Source organism: Rhea pennata, chromosome 2 (genome assembly GCF_028389875.1).
Source record: "Rhea pennata isolate bPtePen1 chromosome 2, bPtePen1.pri, whole genome shotgun sequence".
NCBI lineage: Eukaryota > Metazoa > Chordata > Aves > Rheiformes > Rheidae > Rhea > Rhea pennata.
In genome coordinates, this window is record NC_084664.1 from 15486846 (window position 1) to 15505113 (window position 18268).

General features: G+C 36.0%; 1 protein-coding gene across 17 annotated transcripts in view; it reads left to right on the forward strand.

Moving 5' to 3' along the window:
- The window catches only part of PARD3 (par-3 family cell polarity regulator), a 470717-nt gene that overhangs the window by 236539 nt on the left and 215910 nt on the right, over positions 1-18268 (forward strand). For all 17 annotated transcript variants that reach the window (XM_062568908.1, XM_062568913.1, XM_062568911.1 and 14 more), the window contains 4 exons: positions 2951-3042; positions 6074-6157; positions 15494-15619; positions 17161-17543. In XM_062568908.1, the coding sequence (XP_062424892.1) occupies positions 2951-3042; positions 6074-6157; positions 15494-15619; positions 17161-17543 (685 nt within the window). The remainder of the gene's footprint in view (positions 1-2950; positions 3043-6073; positions 6158-15493; positions 15620-17160; positions 17544-18268) is intronic.

The window sequence follows — 18268 nt, forward strand, 5'->3', positions numbered from 1 at the left end:
GCGTACAAGCTTGGGAGCTGGCCCAAAAAGTTATTTTTGAGAAAATGCCTGAGATAATATCAGTCTGGGTTCTCAGAAACTTTCTTGCTCTGCTGAATGTCCTCTTCATTGGTTTACCACGCGATAGCACATACAGGTGGAATTCGCCTTTCAGGAGGAAAATTACTTTCCAAATAAAGAAATAACTGCCTGATGTAGAGATTGTCGCCGCCGGTTACTTTTCTTAGTAAATCAGAATTTTCAGTCAAATCCCTCTGCAGGTGTCCAATTTTTCTCTCCGTTCGCTTCAATGTAAATCAAACTCTGTGTTATTTTGAGAAGAAAAGCATGCCTGATTACTGTAATATTAAAGATTTTTAAAAGGACACATCTGTTGATTATGGCAGTGGTACTTCAGCAAGAGTTGTGATTTCCCCTCAAAGCACCTATTTTCAGGCACGTACGTGGTTTTGCTGGTTTTGCGGGGTCTGCCGTCCGGGGGAAGGCAGACGCAGGCGCGTGGGAGCGGCCGTTCCTAGGTGCTGGGCCAGCCGGCGGAGCGCCTCGCTCCCCGAAGAGCTGCGCGCCAGCCGGCGCGGCTCGGCGGAGCGTTCGGCGCGCGGTGCCCGAGGCTGAGGCGATCTCCCGGGCTTTAAGGCAGCCGGCCGCTCAGGTGGCCCTTGCCTCCATCCCGGTTGCGCCCCGGGCCAGGCGGGAAGCCGTGGCGTGGCGGGAAAGTCCTCGGCGCCCGCGCACAACGTGGGGCGAGAAGAAAGACAACGGGACGCACGACGGGCGCCGGGAGGCTCTGGGGCAAAGGGGGCGAAGACACGGTCAGGCCTGAGGAGTGACGGAAAGAACAATTTCCGCGAGGATTTAGAGGCCCCTGGGCGTACCTGACTGCAGCTCAGGAGGCTGCTAAAAGTAGCTCTAGCATGGGGAGGCCCAAAGGGAGTCTCCAAAGAGCGAGGAGGCAGCGGGAGCTTGGTTTACAAACACGCTGGCTTTGCCCTGGTCGAGGGAGACGTAGGGGCTGACGGACAGGGAGGGGCAGGACCCAGGTGGTGGTAGATGAGTGGCTGTTGCGCTGAAACATGTTTGCTCAAATGACGTGGCCTGAAGCCAGGCAATCATGTATTAGTAGAGGCGTATCTGCTAATAGATAGGATGTTATTTCAGGCTCACCTTACACGTGTATGTACTTATCCTATGTTTACTGGAAAAGACCACACGTGGAAGACTGCCAAAAGTACTGCATTAACAAAGTAACAGTTGGGATGACCTATTGATATAGCTGAGATTCAAAATTGTGTTTCTTCCATAACTATGATATTAGACTTGCAAATAATAGCTTCCGGGCAACGTAGAAAATACTTAGGTAGAAAATACTCTGCAATCACGTGTCCATGACTTCAAAGCAAGAAACTCATGACAATGATCTGCAAGATGGTATATGCAACAAGGTGGAACATGTATTTTTTTAAAAGGAAATGATTCCAAAAGTTCTGATTTTCCCATACCTGGTTTTGAAAACTGCCTGTGATTTTATAATTTCTATGGATATTTGAATATTTATAATTTTCAATCTTAATTCATTCTATTCAGTTGCACATGTGCAACTGCAACTGAAATCTGTAAATATAAAAATTAAATAATAGCTTGTTATGTCGTATTTGTGACAGATTATTGTATTGGGTTTATAAGCACTTTTACGATATAGAAAATACTTTATTTGGAGTTCTTGTTTACATTCATAATGCAGTTGTAGGCAGGTTCAAGATGCTGGTTAACCTTTGAAATGTATTACTTGCCTAGTGCTTAACAGAGATAGATGATGAAGAAGTGCATATTAAAGCCTCTCAAAATACAGGATCATCAGTCTTCAAGTAGCTTGGCTTCATGCAGTGCGCTGCTATCCCGGATGCACGAGGCATATCTGCAGCTCAGAGAAGCCTCGTGTATCCAGCCTCCTGCTTTTGCAGGCTCTCAGTGGAAATGTCAATTGGACATCACCAACTGCCTCTGCCTTGCTTTAATCTCTCTTCAATAATTTAATATATTGTCTGACTCTGTGTGCTGAACTCATAACCTATCACTTACCATTTTGCTGATTTGATGGCTCTGCCAGTAGAATTGAAGTCTGTGCTTTGAATCCTACTGTTTACACTTTCTAACATTTTCTATTTGGTCACATGGTCAACTAAAAACCATGAGTAACACAAGTGTAACAGTGGGTTTAGATCTTCTTTTCTTAGTGGTAGCCCTTGAATTACCTTGATCAAAATTTGGAAATACAGCATTCCCAACTCTGACATTAAAATTATAGGTTTGGTGAATAATATATGTTCATTTTGGAACATCCAATTAAAAATAAAATCAGTTGGTTAGCGTTAGAGCCTCACATAACTCTTTGATGTCAACCATTGCTGGAATGCTGTTAATAAAGGCCTGCCATAAAATGTATAAAGAAGTCTTTATGTAATTATATGAGCTACAGTGCCTTATACTGTTACTGTTTGCATCTCTTTGAGAATGAGGCTCAGTGAGTTGACTTGTGTATTCAGTTAAGTCCTCCAGTAACTTGCCTGAAGAGAAGTATAAAGGATATTGCACATAGCAGCTGACTAGAAGCTTATTTCATGCTTTCTATGATTCTATACCATTTTAAAAAATCTGTTTGCTCTGATACCTTTTGTGGAATTGCTTTTATAGTTGTTGTAAAATTGAGCTATAAAACTGACCAAATACTAAGTAAATACAAAAAAGCATAAAATGACAAAAAAAAAAAAAAAAAGGTTTACAACAAATATAGACAGCAACAGAAAAGATTTTGTAATTGTAGAAGCATGTATTTGCACCAGAATTGTGATAACCATCATAATTTGAAAATGGGAATGTTAAATTCCATTGGGAAATAGTTAAATTATTAAACATAGGTTTAAAACAGATTTTTTTTTCTTTTAATATCTAGGATGAAGATCGAACAGAGGAGGACAACAGTAGAGTTGAACCTGTTGGACATGCAGACACTGGTTTGGAGAATGCTACCAATTTTTCCCTGGAGTAAGTTACTGGTAGAACACATTATTTTAATAAGGAGTCTTGACATTGAATATAGACTAGCTAAAAACTCAATAGTACAAATGATATTGCTCTTAAAAAAGCAGGGCAACCTTTGTTTTTGTGTGTAGATCTATTTTAAGCCATTTGCTTACTGCACCGTTTCTTCGGCAGCTTTTAAAAAGTTTTTAAAAGCCTGTGTTAAAGATGAGCATCGGACTCTTGACATTTTTAAGTGCTGATGCTACAGCAGATTTTCTGCCTCACAGAAGGTGCTTATTTAATAGAATTCTGAAGAGTTGTTGTAAGGAATAGGGTCAAAGCTAGCACAAATAAATGAATAGGCAAGAATTTCGGTGAGAGAAATCTTTATACCTCTCCCCAGTCTGTAGTTTACAAGAAGAGTGTGGGTTCAGAGGAATTTCTTGGTCAAAAAAACTCCAAGTTTGTAAATGGATCTAAACTAATGTTGTGTGAGAGTCAGAAACTCCCTTTGATCTTAAAGATTCAGTATATGATATTTCATTTAATCACAAGGTACAGCAAGTTTGACCTTTTGCATTTCATTGCAAGCAACTGATCCATACCTCACTATGGAATTAATGAGAAAATATCCTATCTACCCTTAAACTAAACCTTTTAAATTAATTAAATTTAAATTTTAAATTAAAAAAATATTCTGCTCCTATTATTTTTGAATTAAATTATGAATTAAATAGAGGGTGTTTAAATGTTAGATAAAGATCATGGTGACATCTGTTAAGTGATGCACAATAAGATTTTCTCTATTCCATTAACAAAAACTGTTATATTGTAAATTCAAAATGCTGCTTGCTAAATAGAGCTTATAGAGCTTCTGTCAAATTTAATATTTCTTGGTTTTCCTTTTATTGATTTATTGGCTTTTCATCATATACTACTTATATTTTTCTCATGTTTTGGTATCATGCCTTTTTGTATATTTGGTTGAAGTGGTCCTCATGAGAAAACCAGGGTGAGAAGCAGAATTGAAACATTCTCTTGAATTCTTTGCCCAGACTCAGGGTATATTGGAAAATATCTGGAGTGAATGAATTAGGAAAGGGTAATTTCCCTTTATTTTCCATTTTAAGGAGTTTAACATTGGATTTTTAGAAGAAAAATGAGTGCCTAAACTTTAAATGTATAAGAGAAAAAAGGAAGAATATTGGCCGAAGCAGTAAAGTGAGTTTAGCCGTGACTGACCTTTTAATTTAAACTATATTTCTATTTATCATGAAAGTTCCAAGTGAATGACATTGATTTTACTTATTCTCTTTCTCAGCCCTCAGTTTTCTTTAAAGCCAATAGGAAATTCAGAAGAAAGGTGATCATAGGGGGCCATAGGCATACCGATAGTAAAAAATGTCTTAAAATACCTTTTTGACATGAAAGATGCCTGATTCCTGTGAGTTGCTTTGCACAAAATTTATGAACACTTAGCCTTTAACATACAGTGAGAATGAAACGAAGGTGGGCTATACAGAAACTGGAACTGGAAATATTACCAAATGCTATCAGTCTTCAAAAGTTTGTCCAGTTCTGAAGAATAACACTTTTCTGGTTACTGTTCCTCAAGCCTCCTGTGTTTGCAGTATTTCCTTGAGATAAATGATGATAACAGTGGTAGAGATGCTTCCATTTATGTTGCTTAAAAATGAGTTAAAAATGAAGACAAGATAGGACATGCAGCAGATCTGAGGCCTACTTTATAAGTTTAAAGAAATCATGTGGAAGGAATATAAAACAAATTGGATTGTTGACTTCCTAACACTGTGTGATCTTGTTAGTCTTAAATACTAGATTAAGCAGTGCAAGGTTTTGTGGTGGGCCGCCAGATGATCATGAAGTTGTTGAAGGAATTAGAACATATTTACTGCTGTCGCAGAGCATTCGTCTTGTTCTTTGCTCCGTTTGTATTTCTAGATTATTCTGACTTGTATGCTTCTGAGAGTAAGCATCTCAAAGGTGTCCACATGGTGCCAAGAAATATGGAAAAAGTACGTAATACTAGAGAGACGCATAAGCCACAAATTTAGGTTGTGGCTTTGGTTCAGATCTGGCACTTCCAGGTTTACTGAGAGTTTTGGTTATTTTCTCATTTAAGTATTTATAACTCTATGGTTCATGGTAATATTCCACTTTTCCAAATATATACATGTTTCAAACTCATCGCTCGATTGGGTCCAAATTTGTTTCTAGAATTCTTGTGCATCTTCTGAACCTGTATTTTTCCTTTCCACTTTCTTCTATGTAAAACAAAGACTATAATTAAAAACTAAATGCATAGTTACTTCAGGAGGATGCATCATTGTTTTTGAGTGTTACAGTTAATTCTTGCTTTGGAAACTTTGTGCAGTAAGGAGAAATAGATGTAGCAAGGACAAGGAAGTGGAAATAGAATAAAGGTAATTTGTATTATTTTGTTTTAAATCTGTAAGACTTTAATGAATTACAAATTTGATAATTTTCCTTTGACAAATTGTTAATTATGTAAAACTAACATTAAGACTTTAGAGATGCCTTTCCCTAAAATAAACAAAAAAAGTGTGCTAACACTGTGATCAGTTCTTGGGCTTTTGAGGAAAAATTGTATACCGTATATCAGGTATAAAATCCTTGACAATTCAAACAGTTAAGTACTGTTCTGAAGAATGTTAGATTTTAAAACCTTCTCAATCTTAAATATTAGCGTGGGCCAGAGAGCTTAAATTTAACTTTCGAACAAGGAAAAAATAAAACCATATGATGATGATGGTGCCTATTTTTATATAAAAAAATTAAGTTTATCAAAAATGACTTTGATTTTTGTTTGGTTTATTAATTGAATTATTTTTGATGATTGATCTCCTTTCATGCCATCAGGTTGATATTCAGGTATGTAATATTCAGCAATGCTTTCATCACCATGACTTAATTTCTGGAATGTTTTTGTTTTTCTGTGTATGTTTGTGTGGGGTTTTTTGGTTCGTTCACGGTACATGTTCATATTCCCTCATTCATCATTGTCTCACAGTGATATGGTAAAGCTCGTAGAAGTCTCCAACGACGGCGGGCCTTTGGGAATCCATGTAGTGCCTTTCAGTGCCCGAGGTGGAAGGTAATGTATTGTGTAGGATTTTAATTGAATCATAATTTACTATGTTATATCTTAGTGATCATAATTCTTGTATTATGTGACTTTTCCTTATATACAATACGGTATGGTTTTTAAAAGGATGCTTTACTGATTAAAAAAGGAAAAAATGCAAGTTTATGCACCTTGTATACTGCTTAAAATGAATTAAAATTTCAGGATTTGTAATAGAGGTTCTATTATGATATCATGGGAAATTGAAGTGTGAGGACTTTCCTTTTGGACTCCTAGAAATTACATTCTTCTCCTTTAAGTGAGATAGATATTTATGCAACATTTTCTTCTTGACTGTTCATAGATGCAAGTACCAAAATACCAGCAGTCTAAACCAGGGACTTCTTACATCTGCATTTGGTATGAATGGAAGAAAAAACAGTCAAAATACTTTTATTATTAAATATTATGCAGTCAGTTGGAGGCAAAATGAAGTAGCAAAACCAGTTGAAACATTCTGTTTTCAGAGCAGATGAACCCACTTTAAATTTCACTATGTGTCAAGCTGGAATTTCTGAAGTCTAAGTGTTTAAAAAAGTGTAAGGGAAGTAATTTACATTAAAATAACATTTTGTGGGTTGTATTAGTAAACAGAATGCATCATTTGTAATGCTTACTTTGCTAAAGTAGAGTTTTGCCATTTAGGATCCTTAATTGAAACATTAATAGAATCTCAGAAAAATAGCTGTTGTATGTATGTAGCAATTAGTGGTGCATTTGAAGCTTTTAGATATGTTGAAAAGGGATAATTCTTCAAGAATAAGAGCAAGTTTTTATTATGGTGATGGTCTAACCATAGGCTATATTTTCCCTCTTTAAGGAAAAGGAACCAAATATACAATTTAAGGAAGTAATCTTTTTTTACACACTGAAATAGTATTGTATTCTTTCCTGTCCACCTATCCAGTAGCAATTTCAGCTTAGTGATTAAAAGCAAGAGTCACTTGTTATATCATTCATTAATATCAACATCTTTTCAGAGAGGAGTATATGTTTCCTTCTACATGAAATACCTTCACAGAATTTTAAACATGATATAAAATCTTTACTTGTTATATTTACTTTAAACACAATGCTTTGATAGCCATAGTGATGTGTATTGTGAGAACTTTTGAATTTAAGGAAACGTTTCCTGAGGACTTAAGGCATGAAGAACAAACTTCCATAATGGGGTAAATTCTTCTATTCATGACCTGAAATTTAATAAATTCAACACAGAGATGGAAGGGACATGAGGGAATGCTATTTCACACGTAAGCTCAGAAGTAAATCTCGTAAACTTGGGAATGGTTGGATTGTCACACAGTTATCTGGGATTTAGCCAGAGTGAAGACCAAGAAAAAGACCAGTTTAAGAATGTTGGCTGCTTACTAAGTGCCTCTTCAGTTTAGTAAAATTAATTTTTAAAAAATCTATATTTTGACATTAAATAAGAATTTAACTCAGGTAAGGTATTCCAGGATGCCAGTGTGCTTGTCAAGACTGAGGCAAACCTTAAGCTGTTTATACACAATGAGAACATAAGAAATGGAAAAAAAAAAGACATAAACAAAGAAATAAAAAAGTCTATTTTTAAGAACACTACCTATGCCATGAAATATGAAGCATTTTTAACTCCTTTCTTTTTTAAAAAAATCTTGAGATTATGATTTTATCGTAAAGTTTTACTACAGGAAAGCAAGTTTTAAATATAAATGTTATCATCAAGGCACACTTGAAAATCAAATTCTTTTATGAAGAATATGTTGAAACTTGTCTACTTTTTCTTCATATGATTAGAATTGCTGTTGTTGAAAACTGCATAGTACAAGCAATTGCTGCCAGAGGTGTTTGGAAACGCCCCAAAATAATTCACTTACCTAAAATAAAATATTAATATCTTAAGTTAACTCTGTTCCCAGATCTTTGTCCATTGCCAAATATTCTTTTATAAAATGTCTACACTTAGAATTTTCTAATTTCTTGGTATCCTTCATTTCCCCTACTTTATCTTTTCTAGAAACAAATGTAGAATCATCCCAAGGGGGGATTATCAGTGACTTGTATAGAAGTCCACATATCCTGTTCTCTAGAACAGCCAAATGGCCTGCTCTTTTTTATTCCTTTTTGCACACACATTTCTTAGTTTGTATTTAGGAATGTTTATGTATTAGCATGGGTGCAGGGTCAGCAGCACTCCTACCTGGTTTGACTTTTTGTTTCTTCCCACAGAGGTCTCCAGCGTCCCCCACCAGTTGGGGACAGCTGGGCATCTGCTGTAGGCTCTTGTCCGCTCTGAAGGGAAAGAGCTGGAGCGGGGAGTGCTTGTGTCTGTGTCTTAAAAGTGTGGAGAGCAGCCGGAGCCAGAGAGCACCTCGTGGTTCCCAGGAGATGATCTCTGTGTAGTAGTGGGAGAGAAGGGAGAGTTCATCGCTCAGGGCTGATGACATGCATGCCTCTTCCCTGCTTCCTTACTGAAGCTTTCAGTGAGAATAAAGACATTTTCTCCAGCTGCCTGTAGCAGTGTGGAAGGGAACAACATGTATCCACCTTCCCTTCAGAGCCCTTCATTTTTCCTGGTCTCCTAGCTCTTTTGAGAAGATAGTAGACACTTAATCACACCTATGCTAGATTCGTGAGGAGAGCGGAGGCTTGGCAGAAATACTCTCCTGCTTCTGCGTGTTTCTTAGTCTAGCACATGTCTGCTTTTTTTCCTCCTCTGCTTGGAAAGCCTACTTTTCCATTCCCGATCCAGGGGCTGTCCACTTAAAGCCTAAATATACAAAACTGAACACAGTAGTCAGAAAAAGCTTTGAGGAATATCCAAAAGGAAGAGGTCTGATACATCTTAGTGTGGTGTTCTCCATTGGCCCACTGATGTCCATGTTTGTTTGGTGTTCAATTCCAGTTATGCTGTGTTTTCAGTTCTTCTGATTCCTTTCCTTCCCCTTTCAGTAGGTAATAGTTTTTAAAGCATTAACCTTAGTAAGTGTGAAAACGTACTAATGCTATTTGCCCTGTTTTTCACCATGCACTCTGCAGAGGCCATCTTCCACCAAATAAAAACCCAACCCCAAACATAATCTCCCCCACCCTCAACTTCTAACAATTACGTGTCACAGCTATGTCTTTACTTTTATATTGAGGAAATATTTGACTTTATCCTGGTCTTGTGGGGTAGTTTTGGATTTGGAATTAGAATCTGTCTTCAGTATAGTCTTTTGATCTTGAACAAAACCAGTAAACATCTCTGCCTCATCTGTATGGATGCTACTAATTATTTTGATTCCTGGAAAATCTGAGAAATTTGTTATTATGGGAGGAAAAAAGTCTTTAAGTAATTTTCTGGGAAACATACTACTGATTTTTACAGACATGGTCAAACTTTTTCTATGGATGTGTTTCCTTGTTATCTTCTTTTTGCAACTGGGAGCTCATCTGTCCTTTACTGGCTTTTTTGGTCATATGCTATGATTACCAGATTTTTTGTCACCTTGTGAAAAAGGAGGAGGAATGTACATATTCATCACCTTATGGTTAGGGAGGTTGTCAAGATAAGTTTTGTTTGCAAAACCTTCTTGCACATTTTTGCAACAGGATAAATGCAGTGCTAAGCAGAGTAGGAGGCATGAAAATGAAAGCAGAAAAAAGGGCAGCATAGAAAGTGAACAGAAAAGTGTAACTTGAAGAGCAAAGAAGAAAGTGAATGAGCGAGAGGACATCACAAAAGGAAAGAAAACTCTAAAACTGTGCAAAGAAAATCCTTCATTCTATATTATTAAAACAGAACAGGAAAAAAAAGGTTATCCATCTGAAAAACACCTACCATGAGTAATATCAGGTTATTTTGATGCAGAACAGTGAGTTCATAGGACTTTCCTTTATGTTCCTTGTACCAAAGCTTGCCACAGAGTCCACAATGAATGGTATATCTAAAACTTATGAGCTAAAAATAGTTTTTTATGTTATATACCCTAAACAACTTAAAAATAAGTAAGTCATAGAACAATGGGTAAAATAAGAACCTGAATTTTCTTTTTATTCATCAGTTTAAATTACAACTTCAGATTTTATTAAAAAAATCTCAAGTGATGGTAGGAATTGATATATACAAAATCCCTGTACTAAAAACATATTCATACGTTCTTCTGTTCTACAGTTCTCATTTTTTTTTTGCTTTCAACAGAATTGCCTTGTATTTCCCAAAGTTTATAAATCACATTAAATTTCACTGTAGAAATTTTATTCTTTTGCTTAAGATATAAAGAAAACAAAGCTACCGTCTAATAACAATCGTCTATACTGAGATTCCTTATCCCGCCTTTATTTTTGCACTTTCTGTATTTGTCGTACAGTAGATAGGTGTTATCTGCATCTCCCCTTATTCCTATCCTGCATTTCCAGCCTTCCAAACCTTGCACGTATCCACAGTTTGCGAAAACACAAGTTTTTTGGGGCAGATACTCCGTGTGGTGTGAATGTACCATTCCCCGAGTGTTTCAGTTGAACTTACAGCTTTCTTTTTTTTTTGATCTCATCCTCTTAAAAGTTACGTGAAACTTGTTTTGAGATACTATCCAACCTAAAAAGCTGAGGAGAAGTTGCTAAAAATTGGAAATTATTTCCAGCTAGAAAGCTGATAAAGTATTTTAACGCCTCCCCAGTAGAGCAGTGACGTAAATATTGCCCATAGGCATCCTTTTATGTCCAATTTAGGCCTGACCAGCCACGATCCTTTAACTTGAACAAACAAGTTGATTTTCCTACTCTGACTTTGCAGTTTCATTAAATTTGTACCATGTTTGTGTTCTAGTAGATCTTTCACAGATCTTTCATTGCTGCATGGTTTGTGTGGAACTGTTATAGATCTGCTTTCAAATCAATCATTATTTTTGTCCCTGAAATAGTCTTTACCTTTTCATGATAGTGAATTTTCATAAGCATCTAAACTGGTTATTTTCTGTTCTGATTTGATTACATTACAGTTAGTTTGTAGGTAATAGGTAAATAACTTCAGAGTATACATTCAGTGGACAGTGATGGCTGAATCATATTCTAGACGTTCAATGTAATATTTTTATTACTCACATAGAATTTACACTGTCAGTTTTTATTAAGACACATTATCATCATATTCATATGATGGGGCATGTGGGGAGTTCACATTTTCAAAGAACTATTGACAGTAACTCAGACAATTTAGATGTCAGTGAAACATTTGTTGCTTATCTCTAGTTTTATCATTGGTTCTAATTTATACTTAGAACTGAAATGTTAACACATGTAGCTGAGTTTATTTTAATTGTATAATTAGACTAATGAACCTTGTGGAAATATAGTGGTACAAATGCTAATATAATCTGAGCTGTTTACATTCCCAATTATGTATTTAAAACAAATAAAAAGACAGATCTCTCTGTTTTGATAATCTGTTCCCCTCTGTGCCCATGTCAGTTAGTATTAGTCTAAAACAGTGCAGGTACCAATTTCCATTTATAATTCTTCCTTCTACAAGGTTACCATCTTGCATAGTGTTTTATAGAGGTTCACAGGACATTTAATCCTGTTCTTGAAGAAATTATAGTTTAAGGCATGTTTGTAATGGAAGAACTTAGTTAGAAAACATTTTGACTTATTTTAGCTGACGTGGTTAAGTGAATACTGTTGACAAATGCAGCCTTATATTTATATTCTACAAGGTTGTATTTAAAAACACACACACATGTATGTGTGTGTATATGTGTGTGCGTACACACCCTGACTTCTGTGTATTATGCTGGATTGGTCAACAGGCTTTGCAAAATTATACGTTTTCCTAATGTCGGAAATGGAGTATTGCCACTGTACTTGAGCTACATCTCCACTTATCAGAATTAATGGTGGTGGCACATGGCCATCCAAATTTTTTTTAAAGTTATTGTGTGATGTTTGCAATACTTGGTGTACTCTGTTTATCTGCAGTCTCTGCAGCAACGAACATGAATCCCCATCATGCCTTTTACAGGGTAATATGCCTGCATGTAACCATAATATGCTGAAGAAATACTGTGAGAAACTTGAAAGGCTTTTGTTACCAAAATTTTCAGAGAGGTATATTTTCTGCAAGATATAGGATAATTTACCAAGATATGCAGAACTATATTGAGGAAACTGTCAATTAAATTGTGTCTAAAGTAATCTTTGCCTCATGTATATACACACACATATATATATATATACATACACACACACACACACACACACACACACACATACACATATATATACCAGGATTTACCAGGGGTTAGGATTAAAAACTTTTTTGAGATTTGATGGCTTATTTGAACTAAGTTTAAGAAACGACAAATCATGCCTAAAGGGGTGTCTTGCTTTCCCTTCATTTCTATTGTTTTTCATTCTGAAATTAAAATAGCATTTCTAGAAAAACATTTTACAAAAATCATTTGCAGGTCAATTACCTTGTAATAATACGTATGCGGAGACCTTGGGATGGAATAATTGTAATATTTTGTACAGTATATTGTTACCATAATATTATCCTGGGGTACCGTACTTTGAATAGACTATGTTTATGATGTTTAATCATATAAATAAATGATCTGCTGCAGTTGCTGTGTGTGCTTTCATGCAGTTGGTGCATGGAGGTAAATCGTGCACGCTTAAATCCCGACTTGTCTGCGAGCCCTGTAGTGGGGCCCACCTGCATCGGAGGGCTCTTGGCTGTGAAGTGCAACAAAAGGCTGAGCAGGCGCCACTCTTTCCTCTCCCTTTCAAGTCTGCATGTGCTGGCCCCAGTATTTATATTTGCTTGCTTTATTCTTCCCCTCCCCCCTTATAAATCTACTCTTCAGTAACTTCACTTTGGGGCTCAAAGACATTATCTCCCCAGAGAAATTCAACAGCTCCAAAGTGGAAAAGGGATAAAATTATTTCCAAACTTCAATTTTAACTGTATGAAAGCTGTTCTGATTAAAAAAAAAAAAAAAAAAAAAAGCAGCAAATGTATAGATTTGTTTTAGAGAAATAGTTTAATGATTAACATTAATGAATGTTATTTTAGTGCTTTTCTGCAACTAACACCATCTATACAAGTTTATTTTCTAGAATTATTCATGACATCCTAAAAATCCAAGACTGTGTTCAAGATTTATTTTAGTGAGCATTGCTTTTTTATGCCTAGCTCCAAAATTATCAACTAATTTTAGTATAGTAAATGCAACATTATACTTTGACTGCTGTGGATTTTTTTTTCATGTAACCTATTAAAGAATTGTAGGAAAGCCTCTAATAAGTATCTAGGTAACTACTTCTCAGCTCATATTCTTAAGAGAGTTTCTACTAAGTTCCAGATGCATTTTACCAACAGCCAGGGGATCCAAAAAAGCATTGGAAGAATTATTTTTGCTTTAAGAAAAAGAAAACTTTTTTGGGGGGTAATGCTGGGTTGTTGGAAGGAATCTAGAAAAAGTGGAACTTCCCAAACCTAAAGATTGGCGACACTTGGGGGAAAAATTAGATACACACAAGTAACTGTTGGGTTTTAATGGTATTATTTTCTGAAATGCTTGTATTGTAGAGAAATAATCCTTTAGCTTTAAGGAAACTTTCTGCTTATTGTGCTCACTGTTGTTTCTGCAAAGAGGCACCAAATTGCTAATTGCAGCAACTGATCTAAGGTCATGCCCAGCTCCAGTGACTGGCAGCAGACTGCACCCAGGTGGTCAGCCCCACGGAAGCCCTGGGGGGTCTGGTTGGCCAAGTGAGGCTGCGAAGGTCTGCCTCGGGTGGGACCTGGGCTGCTCAGAGGTGCAGGTTCTCCGTTAAGTGTGACCTTGGTGTACAAGGTGTGTATGAAGTGTTTGCAAAGCATTCTGCATCTGCTAAAAGCAGAGTAATGTTAGTTAAATGTTAATGTCTGGATCAAACTCCATTTAATGGTTTGTGTTGTCTTAATGTTGTTTTTGTTCTGGTTGCATGTATAGATTCTTTCAACATCGTATCTTAATGTCTTTAGGTGGTTCCAAAATGGAAATACTAATAAAATCATTTCTCTTACTCCTTCATTTGACTTGTAGGAGGAAAATTTTGATTGTAAAATAAATACCGTATTTGCATATGTTGGTGATAAATCGGTAAATGAAGAATTTAAAGTGGAAAAACTGAGTTAAAGTTCGTTTCGCATTTCTGGCCCATTTGATGAAGTGCTCGAGTGCATATGTAACTGTCAAGTGCATGAGAAATTGTTTTAAGCGTCATTGACCGCTCATTTATTTTATGCTATTTGTGAACAGAAGTGGTATGTTCACCAAAAGTTTTCTTCTAATAAGTTGTATGTGGTTTTATAATTTCTTCCATGCATCTGAATATTTTCCATGCCATATCTTGGAATGACTGTTGAAAAAGTCAGGTTTTTTTGACTTGAATACTGTGAATTTGACAATGCAGTGTTGATTCAAGAACTAATCTTGAAGATTGACTCCTTCAAGCCTTGAGTTCAGGTATAAAAAGAGCATTGACTCTTCCTACTACCCTATCAGTACCTTACAAATCTACTCTTCAGGAACCATTACATAAATTTAGATTAAATGTTTGTTTAGCTTTTCTTTCTGAGACTGTCAGTAAGATGACACTGCACTAGACAGACATGACCAGCTCATTGCACGGAGGCTGTCAAATGGTAATTATTTTCAGTCCTTGCTGAACTGATTCATCTTAGGTAAAATGTTGAATTAAAAATGGCATTTAAATTTTCTATTTCCTCTTTGCTGTTTTGCATGTAATACTTAAAGTAAGGTTTGCAATAAATACATTTAATTCGCATGAAGTTCCTGAATACACTATCCATCCCTTCATTGTAGGCTACTTATTATGTGAGATGACCCCACATTTCACTTGCACAGAAGCAGCAGTAAAGGCCGAGGTATTCTCTGCTAATTCAGATTTTTGGATTAGAAGTTGAACTTCTAGTTCAACTTCTGTCAACTCACAGAAGAGATGCAGGCTGTCGGCTACGCAGTGCTTCACGGAGCCAACTTCTACAATTCACAAATCTAGGCCTTTTGCAGGAGTGGGTACGGTATCATAACACTGCCTCCACTTCCTTACTTTTAAATGAGAAATTTGTTTTGCTAGGAACTTTGTTTTATGGATAATGGATAATAATTCAGGTAATGCTTGTAAATTGTTTAAAATTGTGATATCCAAATCCAAGGTAAATATGACTTAAAATTTAGTTTCTGATAGTGATTATGATAAATATTAAGTCAGCAGGATTTTATATACAGCAAAATGTTAGATGTGTGATCATTTATAATCTTAATGTTCCAGAACCCTTGGGCTATTAGTAAAGCGATTGGAGAAAGGTGGAAAAGCTGAACAAGAAAACCTTTTTCGTGAGAATGATTGTATTGTCAGGATTAATGATGGAGACCTTCGGAATAGGAGATTTGAACAGTAAGTGTATTTACTGTATGTTATAGTGAGTTATTTAATCTTAAACAACTGCACCTTGGAGTAATTTGAGGAAGTAAAGTATTGAAGACAAAATTGTTTCAGTTTACCCTTTCCAATAAAGAAAAGATACACTAAAGGATGTTAGTGGCTTTTAATTAGTCAAGCTACAAAACTAGAGGATATCTGTTGTTATTAGAGTATATGTAATACTTAAAGTAAGGTTTGCAGTAAATACATTTAATTCACATGAAGTTCCTGAATACGCTATCCATCCCTTCATTGTAGGCTACTTATTATGTGAGATGACCCCACATTTCACTTGCACAGAAGCAGCAGTAAATGTCTCATTTGATTGTTTTTTGCCTTGGTTTTGAACATTATGGGTTCTTTTTTCTTTTGCTGATAAATTATTTGTCCTGAAACTCCAACATGATTTTTTGCTTTTATACTTTCAGCACTTCATGCTGGATATATGTGGGTAGCATAGAGACTTTATTTTTAGCATTTAGAAACATAATTTTGTTTTGCATTTGTGAGAACTAAAGGTACTGTGTGCTCAGAAGCAGACACTTCCTGTAGAACTTTGAGAGATTAAAAATATTTGTTTAGTAGAAGTCTGGACATTAGTAGAATCCCAAGATGATGAATTGGAATACTTTTAAAAGTGAAAACAGGCTGTAGTTCACACAGATGATTGAAAGAGAATGCACAGAAGAGGTATGTAGGAAATGTGTAAAGATAATTCTGTTTTCAAAACCTTAGCATATTAACAGCCAAAGGAATATCCTTTAGGCAGATTGTCGTGTACTAAATATATATTTGAAATGATTTTTTAATTTCCATTAATTCTAACCTGGATTGGAACACAATCCTGTGCTACCATATGGTAAAGAGCAGCTTGTCCGTACTTGTGTTTTAAGATTCTAAATTAGAATTTGTTAAGTCTGTGAAAGGACTCGTTGACTTCAGTGTGCTTTGGATCAGGACCTAGAGCCCATGTCTGTATGTACAGGAATAAGCATTTTGTTCCTATTTCTTACTGTTGTGCGCTGAGGGATTATTTATATACAAAATATAAAATATAAAATAAAGTCTTTGCAAGGCTGCATATATTGCCAGCAAATTAAGGAAATATATAATCTTTGTTTAAAATGCAGTTTTCATTCTAATAATTCTGTCATCGTTGTGATTACCTTGTCTAAAGGAACTACTAATTATTAAGTTTCGAAACAAAAGGCACTGTATTACTGCCGTAATACTCTGTGCATTTCTATACTGGGGTTAAAATTGTCACTGTTCAGAGTACAGTATTTGGAATGTTAGTTGTTAAGCATATTTAACCATTGTATTGCCCTAAGGCAATAAACCTTAGCAAAAAGCATAGTAGACTAATGAACAGATTCAAGTTTCATAGTTCATGCTTGAGTTTCTGCAATGTGTCTGTCAGCTCATGTTGCTTAATTAACATCAGTAATTATGCTTATAATGTCTTGTAGTCTGCCAGACTTAATTTGCTAATTTTCTATTCATTTTGAACCTAGAGCACAGCATATGTTTCGTCAAGCCATGCGTGCACCCATCATTTGGTTCCATGTGGTCCCTGCAGCAAATAAAGAGCAGTATGAACAGTTATCCCAAAGCGAGAAGAACACGTACTACTCCAACCGATTTAGCCCTGACTCTCAGTATACTGACGGCAAAAGTATTAATAATTCTGGACTTCATACGTTACAAAGAATGTCTAGAGCGGTTAATCAGGCAGATCAGACAGACTCCTACTCGCAGCTACCTCATAGCGTGAATTCATCAGGGAAGCCACCGTCAGGCCTGGTACCATCACCTCAGAAAGTTCTCACCTCCACTGCCAACAGTGGGTATAACGCCAAAAAGATAGGGAAGAGACTCAGTATACAGCTGAGAAAAGGTAAGGCAGTAGCACAGTTCTTAATATATGGTGTGCATTTATAAAATATGTAAGTGCATACAATTCTGTTCTGTTATGCATGATGGTTTGCAAAAGCATAATGGATTTGATGGATTGGTTTTTGAAATGCTGATGCTACTCATGCGTTCTAAAGCCAAGTGGTAAGTTTTCCCAGGCAGCAGACTTTCATACTCAAGAATTCAGCTATGCATTCTATATGTGTAGCATATTTACAAAAGCCATTTTAAAGAGTACTGTAACTATTTTTTCCCTATCCTTTAACTGATAAAGGAAAGTACCTTATTTGCAACAAATGCTATTGACCAAGGCTCAGTGAGGGAAGAACTATATAAATAATAGAAGTAAATAAGCCAAAATGGACTATATTCTGTAATTTGCAGGTATCGTGTCTTTTCAAATTTAATAACTTTGGTTTTATCTTTACATTTTAAAAGTGTATTGGATCCATTTGGTAAACTGGACTTTCTAATTTCCAGCTAAAGCAGTTTGTTTTTTGGTTTTTGGTTTTTTACTTTACCAGGAGTGAAATTATTTATTTAAACTGTTGAGCTATAATCTAATATTTCATATTTTAGGCCTTATGCTAATGTAATTTGCATGTGAGTGAGAGGCTATGTAAGGACAGAGAAGAAAGCAGTATGTGCTTATCATAACATCTGTTTTATTTGTATATAATACTTGTAGATGCATTTGGTGCGTCTATG